At 40.0% G+C, this 12,761-nt stretch overlaps 2 protein-coding genes across 2 annotated transcripts; one reads left to right on the forward strand and one right to left on the reverse strand.

Annotated features, from left to right (window-relative positions):
• Positions 1–5,608, reverse strand: LOC112294867 (uncharacterized). The gene is made up of 14 exons (XM_024545808.3): positions 5,590–5,608; positions 5,204–5,336; positions 4,949–4,992; positions 4,722–4,787; positions 4,354–4,439; positions 3,749–3,973; positions 3,448–3,599; positions 3,286–3,342; positions 2,875–2,990; positions 2,403–2,647; positions 2,041–2,135; positions 1,616–1,708; positions 996–1,262; positions 1–811 (listed from the first exon to the last, which is right to left on the reverse strand). Exons 2-14 carry the CDS (start codon positions 5,306–5,308, stop codon positions 527–529), a joined length of 1,836 nt encoding a protein of 611 aa, XP_024401576.1. The 5' UTR covers positions 5,309–5,336; positions 5,590–5,608; the 3' UTR covers positions 1–526.
• Positions 5,609–7,963: 2,355 nt separating this feature from the next.
• Positions 7,964–12,277, forward strand: LOC112294714 (zeta-carotene desaturase, chloroplastic/chromoplastic). The gene is made up of 12 exons (XM_024545472.3): positions 7,964–8,292; positions 8,457–8,581; positions 8,770–8,904; positions 9,149–9,221; positions 9,562–9,635; positions 9,786–9,890; positions 10,171–10,546; positions 10,662–10,818; positions 11,008–11,136; positions 11,257–11,329; positions 11,553–11,717; positions 11,937–12,277. Exons 1-12 carry the CDS (start codon positions 8,088–8,090, stop codon positions 12,084–12,086), a joined length of 1,767 nt encoding a protein of 588 aa, XP_024401240.1. The 5' UTR covers positions 7,964–8,087; the 3' UTR covers positions 12,087–12,277.
• Positions 12,278–12,761: the final 484 nt, after the last annotated feature.

The raw sequence follows: 12,761 nt of genomic DNA on the forward strand, positions 1-12,761 counted from the left end.
TTTTCCGGAAAAGATGAAATTGATATCCATGGGTTTCGACTTGAACACAGGTTGGATAAGATGTGCTTTTCGTCATACCTTCACTCTAAATCCAATTTTGCAAAAAACTTCTTGTGTAACCGGACAACCAAATCGGAGAGGAGAAAAAGGGAGAACGAAGGGTGATTCAGAGCATACGGTATGCTGCTCGAGAGAGAGGGAGAGAGTTGTGGGAACGTACACTACCCAAACTAAACCTAATTTCATGGCAAACCACAATACGTAGTCGCAACGTTTGAAATTCATCTAATACATCGATGTCAACCTCAAGCTCTTCTCACATACTACGACTGTCACGTAGTGCTCAATCACAAGACTCACAACTAACGTCTAACTCGTTCTCGCAGGTCAATGCATGAGAACTGAATGATCAAGAGAATCTATCACCTAGCGTAACCTGATGGTATGTAGACAATCCAACGTGGCATACTTCATCTTGCTTGTGTGGTCTTTATAAGCTATCCACGCTTAAATCGAGTGACATCAATCAATCCGCTTTTGAACTTCCATCACCCTTGGTAATTGCCGTCAACTTCTTTGCCATGGGCACCATCCTAGACAACAATTCCGCAATCTTCTCAGTCCTCCTTTCTTCATCACCAGAATCGCCTCCTTTATTTGGACCTTCCAGGTTACGTAGTGTGGCAGATAAAGAGCACAACGCCGTATAGCAACGTGTGAGACCTTTATCTAAGCAACCGCCTCTTTGCCATAACTTATCTGAGGATGCTGAGCAAGCTGCTTCAAGCTGCTGAAGTACTCGTAGTAATCTCTGCAAGCAAGAAAACGAGACTTCAGTTACGAAAGGAGTTTCTGTAATAGAAGGCCAAAAAAACTTCGTACGCACACATATTCGACATCCAACTAATCCTTCTTAGATTAGTCAAATTCCCAGAATGCTCATCAACGGTTACTAAAAATAGCAGCATACAAACATAGAATTGAAACCTACTTACCGTGAGTACCAGCGTATTGTTTACCAATTCCTGGACATCGCCTAATTCAGCAGTTAGGCAGACTTCATGGTTAAGAACATTTTCTGCTTGATTGTAGCGCTCTAGAGCGGGTGTCTTGCTCTGTCGATTTCCTGCCCTCAGCAGTAGAGGCCATACCAATCCATGTGACCTAGTCAGCGAATCCTCACTCAAAAATCTAGTGTCAGATATGGCAGCCCAAAAGGTGGGCACTTCAACTAGATACTGTGCTACCTCCCTTGAACGAGCCTGGCACATTGATAAAGACAATGAGAACATAAATTTGTGTCACGACAATACATATAAACCAAATGAATTCACGGATGCAGATGGGATCTTCTGCTTGAAAAAATCTTTCCAAAAGTGTTCGCCAGAACTGCTACGTGCAACTGTACGCCTAAAAGTAGGAGCATCAGCAACAGAAATGATATTCGTACAAACAAGAAATACATTCCTATTTTCAATATTGAGGCACGTGGGAAACATTCTCAACTTCAAATTCTGCGACATGTAAACTTGAGACTCTAAGATGAGAGCAAATCCAAGTTGAAATAAATAAAGACCGGAGAGGGTGACTAGTATAGGATATGACAGCCATTTACCATTGCAAGCAAAAGAAACTCACGCAAAGCCTCCATTTGTGGTTCTGTTCCCGTTTTCAAGAACACTTGCAATGCAGTTCTCAGAATACCAGACTGCAATCACAAATAAAAGCCAATCCACGAAGTCATTCCATAGGCAGCGAAATGACTTTAAAAATCATGCGGCTATGAAAAACTCACACTTGATAATTAAAAGGCAAACAAAAGTAAACATGAGATATTCAAATTTCAAATTCTAGAATCCCAACAGCGTATAAGTCATAATTGTCTTGAAAAGCCAATAGTTTTTCCAATTCGTCTCAAAAGGATACTAAAAAATTGTATTCGAGACACCAGATAACTTCATGCCACCATTATGGATAAAAGCATTCAACGTGATCAATAAAACACTCGACAAAGGCCAAAAATCAAGACCAACATCATACCTGCATGAGCAAAGACCCAACAGATGCATTTCCTGGTGCATGCTGCAGCCAGAAGCATAAGCTTCGAAATACCATCTCCAATTCCTCTGCTGGCGCTGCACAAACGATAGACGAAACGTACAAATGCAAGTCAAAATCAACAAATTTATTTGGGTTTTTCTTAGAAGTTTCTCAATCAACTAAAGCGTAATACACTTATAATATACTGTAACCAGAGGCTTTTGCAGTTACTTCTTCGTATGCTCACTAGTGTAGTGATTCGAGGATATACTATAATTCTTCAGAACGCGGAGGTCATTCTCAGAACACAGGAAAGAAGTAAAATTTCCACCCAAAATCTAACATCGCACCCCTTGAAGTACCTGTAACTGAAGCTCCAACCAAAAGTCGTGTAAGCTGCTGCTCAAGAAAAGGCAAATTTGATGAAAGTATCGGCCACAATGAACGTTCGTGGTTGCCAGGACCTTTCAGCTTGTAGCTGAGAGTGGCCAAGACTCTTAAAGCCAAACACTCCCAATCTTTGTTATCACTCTTAGAGACTCGCCCATCTGTATTATTCGCAGCCATGCCTACTATTGCAGTAACCAACCGCCCTAACTCCTGTCCCCTGAAATGGAATGAGCACTTCAGAGAAAAATCCTCCTAAAATGGATTTCTTTAACACTATATGGCAAAAGGCTAAGTCAAACATGCTATATAACATCCGACAGATCTATAACCTTATATTCACAGGTAACATCACGAGTGCCGTGGGCAGGTGAATCTAAGTGCTTGATTTAAATAACTACTCAAGAATGCTACAAGCAAAACAACCGATCTTAAGCAAAGCATTACCTTGAAGAGTTTGCACGTTCAGTAACACGATCACACATGACTCCAGTATATAGTCTCGCTAAAGGCATTACATCAACACTCTTGGTTTTCTCGACCTGTCTCAAGACCTTCAGAGCCTGCAACCAAACGACGTTTCATTCAAAATCAAATGGTACATACGCAAAGTTATTTGATGTCAAATGAATCTTCCAACATTTGCTCGAACATGAATAAACAAAATAAACAAAATAAAAAAATAAAAAAATAAAAATCTAACAAGTTCAAAAAGTAGCCCTTATAATTCTGGATTTATCATAACAATATTGGTCCAAGATCCAAGATCCAGCTTGTAAGCATAACCTTCCATGATTTTTTTTTTTTTTTTTTTTTTTTTTTTTTTTAAATATTCCATCAGTAGATTGCAGACTTTACATTTATCAAGTCTTCAGTGAGTTGTAAGGCGTCCCAAACAGCTCCAATGCTGGTCACCTGCACAATGCACAGCTTAGTAAACTTTAATATTTTAAAAAAATATGCCGCACAGACAAAGATGACTCGAAACATTCGAATGCAAAGACTCAAGGAATAAGATACCTCAGAAGGAGCCGAACTAACTAGTGCAGTCACTTTCGACAAAAGAACGGGCCACTCAGCCACAGAGTTCTCTTGCGTCAGTACAGTTGCTGGACTCCTGACAGATACCACTTCATTGTTTGGCGTTTCAATGGGCTCCCATTCCGTATCATCTGCCAGATAAAGTTAACTTAAGCGCGTGACCGTAGAAAAGTTGTCTGTCCGCATACTGGTCCATGAAAACATCAGATACAGAAAATGAATAGCTTTACTAAATTATTTCTATGCAGCACGAGAAAGAAACAACTGCTTATTATCTTACCATCGTCCAGTTCATCTGCCATCTGTTCATTTCCAAGTTCTGATGAGTAATTTTCAGAAATTAGCTCGGAAGTGGTTTCTGAGCACAGTTCCTCTACGGACTGAAGATCATCCTGCTCAACTTCTTGCAAGGCTTCATAGGATGCCAGTAATCGGTTCAGAATTGCCCCATCATCACGTGTAGCAGCAGCAAGTCCTCTAGATGGTGCCTTTAAAAATACACAACCTGAGAAACTCATAAGGTAGTGAGATTAAAATGCATTAATCCTTTCCAATTAGTCCTCTGCTGCTCTAGGGAAACATTATCAGAGCTATTATATAGTAGAGAGTAATAAGAATGCATTTGCAGTTTATCTCAGCGCAAATGTATCTAGAAGACAATACATAAGATGTATTGCGTTCCCAAAAGGGCTTCTTCATATCTAACTAGCTCTACATTTCAAAGCCAGAATATTGACCACATAAGCTCTTCGAGGCGCTGCCATTCACCTACACATCATTATTAAATTTCCATAAATTTATAAATGATTAACAGGGACTAAATTCCAGCACTTTGAACCAGGCATCACAGGAATCAAAATACTGAGATTCCATGAATTTTCCTACCACAAAGAGTCACCAAATGACTGCTCCTGGAATCAACATCTCCTTGAGCAGACTTTTCTTTTTCAAAATGCGTCTCCGCAAGGTACCTATAAGCAGAGCCAAAGGTATGTTCATCAGTGAACGTTCACACCTTATATACAACGTCATGGTGTTCATGTACATAGGTTCACACCTTATACACCTTATTGCATTTGAAGCTGCAAACACTATGAAGATACTAATTATCCAGGAACAAATTTAGCAGACACCATTAACACTGAGAGCGATAGTGTGGCAACTGGCCATAACCATAATAGTAGGGTTCAGTTATTATCCACGACTTCGAAGACGATAAGAGCCTGAATAGGAACTGCACAAATATTACTTACTGGAGACCAGATACAAAACGTGAAGTAATTGGGAATTGAAGTCTGCCATCCCCAGATAAGTTTGTTCTGCACAGGTCATTTGATAGTGTTAGCCAACAGGTATTGAGTACCCCAGGAGGATTTTAACTCTCATATCATCGCAAAATGTTCAGTATCATTTCAAATAGGTCGATGCATCAAGATAAATGGTAGAGTTAAGACGTCAATAGTCTAGATCAATTATACACCTGAAGGAACTGGCAAGGGCAGCCAATACAGGTGTCTCCACAACCTGCTCACACAAATTACTAGTTAGCTTCTACATAGTTTGTTTCACAAGTTCGACATAATCCGGTAAAATGATCACAACTCAATAAACCTGAGAAGGGCTTACATTCTCGGTGAGAATCATTCCATCGAAAGCAAGGCCAGGAAAACAACATCAAAGGGGTGTAACCTCGTGAATGGGATTAGCACATCACAAATATGGAAGCAGCACTTACTGGAAAGTCGAAGCACAGGCTCTCATAAGCTTGCTGGGCAAGAGAAACCATTGACACTGCAGGCTGCCTAGATGCTGCAGTACCAGCTGCATTATAGGGCGGCATAGAGGTTGATTTCACTTCCACCAGTGATCTAAACCACCATCACAAACAAAACGATATCAATATCTCCACTACAACGCGTCGTATACAATAAATTGGATTTGATTCTAATACAACAGCTCGTATTCGGATGGCTAGCTCACTGTAATGCATTCAATCACACTAAGTAACCAGGAACCAAACCAAGAGCTCCATCATCAAATAAACATGCATGTTAAACCAATTTGGGAGACTTCCACAAGCATGAGTCTTGCACGAGTTACAAATTCTTACAAACACCTTACACTCGTTCATCTAGAGACGGTAGTGTAAGCTACGTAACAATATCCAGAGCATTTGTAGAACGCTCTACTCAATCTGTCACATCTTTTCTTCATCGAAATTTTCTTCCACCTCTTCTCAGTCAATTAGACTTTATCCAATTGGAATGTACGCAATCAATTTACGCGAATCTCATCTTCTGTGTTTGATAATATGAGAATTTTTCATAGTTAACTTCTTTCTTCATACAAAAACCAGAGTCCTCAAACGCTACAGCGCAGAAGAAGTGCAGACCACAACAAAAACAGGGGAAATCCGGCAGCCCTAATATGGTCCAGTCCACAATCTGATCCAAAAAAACCACAGCCGCGGAGTTCGAAATGATCGTAACTTGATACACTGCACGGCGAGGTCGATCAGAGGCGCAAATCGTGCTTCAATCGCCCTCGAAACGGAAAAAACAAAACAAAAAACAAAAACAAATTCCGCGTCAATCGATTGAGAGAAGTGAGTTTGCGAGGCTCGTCGCGATTGAGCTCTCTTTACTGTGCCGACTCGATTGTGGCGGTGTGAATTAGGCTTTCCGGATCTAGATATTTCGTTCATAGTATTTTGAGGTTCCGTAATTTGTTTCAGAAAAAAGTTAGACGAAGTCACTTTGAGTAGTGTGGAATTTCAAGTAAAACAATTTTTTTTCTAGTGATTGATTAAGTATAGAAGTTGTATTTAAATACTTCATCTTTTTATTACAATACACTAACCCAAATCACAATGAATCGTACTTAACGTAAAATGGTCGCTTTTGTTCTAGTGTATGTTTAGAATGTTTAAATTAAATATATTGCAGAAATAGCATAGCATTTTTTTTATTCGTTATTTTTAAAAATCTGAAGATATCAAAATATTGCAAAAGCATTCAAAATTTACAAGCCAGAAGTGAAATCTTAGCTCATAAAAGTATTTCTTATCATGAAACAAATTCATTATAAATCCTTTTCATGTGAAATCTTTACATGAAATATTTTCATTCTTGATGTTATCCTTCTTCTTCTTCTTCTTCTTCTTCTTTGTTTTGTTTTGTTTTGTTTTGTTTTTTTTTTTTTCCACAATCAAACTCAATAATAAGACTTATGTATGTTTATTTTCATTTAAATTGTACACAATTTATACATTCAGAACATATCATATCGATCTTTAAAATGCTCAAAAAAGAATGTTATTAGAAAGGTTAATAAGGTCAATTTTTTTAAAAAAAACAACAAATTGAATAAAATAGATATTGTTTCAAAAAATAAAAAAGAATTACACTGTATCGTATCACCCAAGTAAACTTTGTTTTTGTGCTGGAAAAACAACAAAAAATACAAAAAAAATACAAAAAACACGAAACAAACAAACAAACAAACACACAAACTATAACAACTTGAGAAAAACCAATTTATTGGAATACTTTCATCCCAATAGAGCGATGTGGAACAGGATCTTTAAACAATCATTCTTAATACTTTATTTTCTCATAAAATACAGCTCAATAAAATAAAATAAAAGTATTTATAGGTAATATTATTAAATACAATTTATGCATTCTGTTATTGTTAGCAAACTTGGTACCTTTAGTGTGGTGGCTTGTAAGGAATGTAATACATCAAAAACACGGGTTTTTCTTTTTTAAAGAGGATTATAAACCTACTTCTTCTCAAAGCAAAGTTTTTTTTATTCATCTTTTTATGATAATCAGCTGATGCTTTATGCGAAAAAATAAAATATATATGTATTCTTAACGTATGTATATATATATATAAAAACAAAGAGAGAGAATTGAACTTGTCAAAGATTAAATCAACGTCTTAAAATTTCGATGCACAAAATAGTGAAAAATCCTTTAATGAAGAGAGTAAACATTGGCAAAATAATGTTACCACCAACTAAAATTTCCATACAACAATGCAATGAATATGGATGTGTATATATATTTGGCAAAATATAGATTTCTTTTAAAATCCATATGTGGGCACATCGGGGAACCTATTAAAAGAAATCCATATTCATTGCATCTCTTCCTTTTTTAAAGACAAAACCCTCACTTTTTCCCACATCCACGAGACTTTGGTAAAAAGAGGACGTCGTTAACATCCACATCGAACAGAATATTGTCGCTCAAAATAATGTATCATCCGTCTCATTCATCCACCCCGTGGTAGGGAGTGTGAGGGGGATGGTGAGATTGACACCCGGACTATATCCGGATACGATACGTCCACGTCACGATAGGTCTCATCTTCGGGAGAGCGGAAGTCATCCATTAAGATGAACGTGATCCAGTTTATTCATCCATCCTAATCGCCTTCAGGCTTGTGTTTCCAGAGCAGTGCGGGGTTGTCTTTCAATTCGGTGGTCGCGGTGCAACAGCACTGAATTGGAATTGTGTTCAAGAGGTTTGGGATTGTGGGTTAGTGTGTGCGTGCGTGCGAGTTTGAGAGAAGGGGGTTTTGAAGCTCAGGTTGCAAATATTTTGGTAGCTATGGCGGGGTTGGTGGTGCAGGCGGGGAGGTGTGCAGGGGTGGCTTCACTGTCGTTGGCTTCCTCGTCGTCGAGTCATGTGAAGGGATCGATTCCAGCGCCATGTTTTGCAGTTGTGGACCGAAAGGATGCCAGCAGCAGACGGACAGGGAGTGTGCGCGTCACAGCCAGCTTGCAAAGCATGGTGTCGGACATGAGCAGGAAAGGTGTGCAATGGGGTGGCCGAATTGAATGTGTTCTAATTCTGTTTCTGTCTCTCATGAATGGGAGCTTGGAGCATGAACTGCGTCACATTTTGAGCATTATAGTTTTGGTTTGGTGTTGGAATTTTTTCATTGAGTTTTGGATGTGCTTGGTTTTTGGGTTTCAGCACCGAAAGGTCTGTTCCCTCCCGAGCCCGAGGCTTACAAGGGGCCCAAGCTCAAGGTCGCCATTATTGGCGCTGGTCTTGCGGGCATGTCCACCGCTGTTGAGCTTCTCGAGCAAGGCCACGAGGTGATTCTTCTCTCTGCGTGAATTTTCTGTAATTGTTTTTGATGCCATTCTTTTTGGTTTTTGAATAGCAACGACCATCACCTTTGTACTGTTTGCGAGTTTTTAACGTTTTTTTTTTTTTTTTTTTTTTTTTTTTTTGTTTTTCTTACTGTGTTGGGGAGTTGAGAATTGGTGTGATTTGTGCGCAGGTGGATATCTATGAGTCGCGAAAGTTCATTGGTGGTAAAGTGGGGTCCTTTAAAGATAAGGATGGAAACCATATCGAGATGGGTTTACATGTCTTTTTCGGGTGCTACAACAATCTGTTTCGCCTCCTAGCTAAGGTACTTTCACCTCATGCACGTTCTCTCTCGCGCAAAGTTGCTTTTCATGCTCTAATAATTTTTTTTGCTGGCGATCTCTATCCGATGAAGTTAGGTGTTTGTAATGCGGCTCCTCTATAATTCTCTGGCTTTTGAGAGTTCGTGTAGACCATATTTTTTAGATGCATTGTATAGACTTTCCGTTCCGCCTTAGACTCTCAAGCTTTCAACTTCAAATGGTTTTTGTTGGTTCGAACCGTTACAGGTGGGGGCAGACAATAATTTACTACTCAAGGATCACACTCACACTTTTATTAACAAAGGCGGCAACGTTGGAGGTTAGTTATTCCTCTGTCAATCTTTTTCTTAATATGCAGTTTGATATAAGGAAATGTCTGGTCAATTCCTTTACTTAAGGAATCATGCAAGGTTTACCCTGTAAGCATGTTGAGCTACATGCCCTTCCCAATTAACCAAGCCTGCCTACACAAGGATATGCAATAAGCTATAAACACTGTGCTAGTTTATTTGCGATATTGTATTAGAAATTTTCAAAGCAAAAAACATTTAGCAGTTCAATGCAACCCTTGTTTTCAGGATGGTATATAGACTCTTCTAGTGTTGCGTCGTGTGTGACTTGGTAACTCCTCACACGCCATTAGTGGCGCTCTTCCGCAGAGTTGGACTTCAGATTTCCAGTGGGAGCACCTCTGCACGGCATAAAAGCGTTTGTCACCACAAATCAGCTTGAAGTAAGTCGAGTTTCTCATGCACGAAACCTAATGGCTTAGCTTTTTTGGCCACAATTTTAATTTATTGAAATTCATGTCTATTTGATCCAGTGTGGTAAAGTTCCATCCAAATGTCTGACACACAGTTGAATGGTACATTGCATTTTACAGCCTTTTGACAAGGCGGCGAACGCAGTGGCATTGGCAACTAGTCCAGTTGTGCGAGCGTTGGTCGATCCTGAGGGGGCTATGCGTGATATCCGGGACTTGGATAAGGTAACAATGATTTTATGCAGCTTTGTAGATTCTTCTAAATTGGTTCTTTCGATTGTAAATGTGCTCCTTTGTAAGAAACATAGGAATGCCAGATAGAAGAAGGTTCTTGACATTGAAAAACTATGAGCACCTGTACACATTCACGATTCGTACTTATTCAGAATGAAGCGGCAAAGATATTTAAGTTCATATTTTGGGTGTTCATACAATCTTCATTATTTTGTTGTAATCTCTCAATTATAGCGCTCTGAGGCACTGAAGTATCGTGGCAAATGAACAGGTGAGTTTCTCTGATTGGTTCATTTCTCATGGCGGAACTCGCATGAGTATCAAGAGGATGTGGGACCCTGTAGCCTACGCTTTGGGCTTTATTGACTGTGACAACATCAGCGCCCGGTGCATGCTTACCATCTTTGCCTTCTTTGCAACCAAAACCGAGGCTTCAGTGTTACGAATGCTCAGTGGTTCTCCTGACGAGCGCTTGAATGGACCCATTGCTAAGTACATCAAGGAGAAAGGTGGCAGGTTTCACTTAAGATGGGGCTGTCGGGAGGTCCTTTATGATCGCACTCCTGAAGGGGAGACTTATGTGACTGGGTTAGTTATGACAAAGGCAACTGAGAAGCAGATCGTCAAGGCAGATGCATACGTGGCAGGTGAATACCTGTCAGATCCCTCTTAGGCCCGTTTTAGAGACCATCTGGTAGGATGATGATCTCGTGCGGTTGTGGGCTCTCAAATCTAATTGTTTTATTTTTTTGTCGCACGCAGCTTGTGACGTGCCAGGAATTCATAGACTATTGCCACAGCCTTGGCGTGAGTGGGAGTTTTTCGAAAACATCTACAAGCTTTCAGGAGTTCCCGTGGTGACAGTGCAGCTGCGATTTAATGGTTGGGTTACTGAAATGCAGGATTTGGAATCTTCAAGGTATTTTGATTGGCAGGGTAGAATTTCATGTGTGAGACAATTTTAAGATTCTGTATCTGGACGCCGTAATTTAGCGATTCGTCATAGTAACTTGTGCGTGAGCTCTAGACATGGGCTTTTAGTGTCAACAATGGTAATCACTGCCACCCTGACTAGGTTTGATTGTTCTTTTGGTGTGAGGTGACGCAGGCAGCTGCAACGAGCTGCTGGGGTGGATAATCTGCTGTATTCAGCTGACGCTGATTTCTCGTGTTTCGCGGATCTAGCATTGACTTCACCTGAGGACTACTACAAAGAAGGAGAAGGCTCTCTTATTCAGTAAGTTATCCCGGTCTTTATTCCCATGCAAATTGTGAATCGTTAGTCTTTGTTTGGGTTCAGTTTGTATGTCATGCGCATAGGAGTTACGTAATAATGGGTACATTTGTGTATGAGCAGAGCGGTTTTGACTCCCGGAGATCCATATATGCCCTTGCCAAATGAAAAGGTGGTGAAGGCCGTCCATGAACAGGTCCATCTTCTTCCTAACCTATATGATGATTTCTAATACTTTGTAGGCGAATTGATTTCGTGCAAAAAATGTCGTGAACAGAGGAGTATGACAGTCTTTGTGAGACTCTTAATTTTCCACATTGGTTTGGGAGCTTTTTAAGTTTATTTGGTTGTCTTATGACCAACTTGATGTACATAGACAGCTGTACTGCTTTACTAACACGGGTTACTTGATTGTTTAGGTTCTGCGTCTCTTCCCCTCGGCCAATGGCCTTGAAATGACATGGTCATCAGTGGTGAAGATAGGGCAGTCATTGTACCGTGAAGCACCAGGCATGGACGTGTTCCGACCTGACCAGAAGACTCCCGTCTCCAACTTCTTCCTTTCAGGGTCCTACACCAAGCAGGTACGCTACTACTCACCTAATATTGTAAAGAAGATTTTTCATACGCGTTAGTAGAGTATTTGTGTTGAATGTACGAATCTCATCTTACGTATTTGCTCCGCAGGACATGTCCAATTTTCTTTGCCACGTATCTGGAAAATTGACCATACCATTTCAACCGCTAGATGTTCTGTTAAGAGAAATAATGTTTCTCATTGAGGTGTGAAAATGCTGGAACAGGATTACATTGACAGCATGGAGGGAGCGACTCTGTCAGGACGACAGACCTCTGCTCGCATCAACGAAGCAGGTCAATTTCTTCACGACCTGCGACAGAAAGTGGACAAGACAGAAGTAGAGGCGTCCCTAAATGAGTTGACGTTCGTGTAAACGGTGAACGTTGAGAGCTGAGTTTATATTGACTGGAAAACTGAGAATTGTACTTAAGGAACTTTTGATCATCGTCTCTTCAAGGCAAAGCCTGTGGAAGCACAGACTTAGCCTTACTGGGTCACCTAGGCAAGCACTTGGTTCTTTAATGGACTCGATGTGTTTATTTTCTAAAAAAATTGATTCTTTTAGAGGCGTTTGAATATGTAAAATGATGAAAATTATCTCAATGTGCTAGCACCGAGGGTTCATGTACACTCGTAGTGGAGTTGGCAAACAAACTGCCGAAAGGGCAAACCATTTAAACAAAGTTGCAAACACGGTGATAGTAAACGATGTCAAACTTGTGGGTCTAGTCATTTTTACAGCTTGTTTGCTTCAAGCTACTGGTAATAAGGCTTTGGGATTGTGAGCAGTAATGGAATGTTAGTTGTATCTCAGTGCTTTTGCTGTGTCCAGTCCAGTTACCAAGTCGAGCACCTTCAGCGCTGTTCAGGAGAGAAATCTAAAAAAGAAAGGACTACTCTTCACTTGAACTATTGTGAGAAGTTTATCCCGATTCCGAATGTAATAATTCCAAGCTTATGAAAAAACCGACTTTACAAGCCTCTACGTTGAACAAATTTAAATATTATGAGACAAAATGAAGGAAATCCAAGATCTTCTAACAATATT

Source organism: Physcomitrium patens, chromosome 17 (assembly GCF_059467195.1).
Source record: "Physcomitrium patens ecotype Gransden chromosome 17, ASM5946719v1, whole genome shotgun sequence".
NCBI classification, from domain to species: domain Eukaryota; kingdom Viridiplantae; phylum Streptophyta; class Bryopsida; order Funariales; family Funariaceae; genus Physcomitrium; species Physcomitrium patens.

Excerpts from the sequence above, each read along its gene's own strand:
- LOC112294714 (XM_024545472.3), top strand. The coding sequence starts at position 8,088 with ATGGCGGGGTTGGTGGTGCAGGCGGGGAGGTGTGCAGGGGTGGCTTCA. Across the intron at positions 8,293-8,456 it reads GTCGGACATGAGCAGGAAAG|CACCGAAAGGTCTGTTCCCT; the intron begins GTGTGCAATGGG and ends TTTGGGTTTCAG. Across the intron at positions 10,819-11,007 it reads CAGGATTTGGAATCTTCAAG|GCAGCTGCAACGAGCTGCTG; the intron begins GTATTTTGATTG and ends GAGGTGACGCAG.
- LOC112294867 (XM_024545808.3), bottom strand. The coding sequence starts at position 5,308 with ATGCCGCCCTATAATGCAGCTGGTACTGCAGCATCTAGGCAGCCTGCA. Across the intron at positions 3,343-3,447 it reads TTAGTTCGGCTCCTTCTGAG|GTGACCAGCATTGGAGCTGT; the intron begins GTATCTTATTCC and ends TGCATTGTGCAG. Across the intron at positions 812-995 it reads ACAATACGCTGGTACTCACG|AGATTACTACGAGTACTTCA; the intron begins GTAAGTAGGTTT and ends TCTTGCTTGCAG.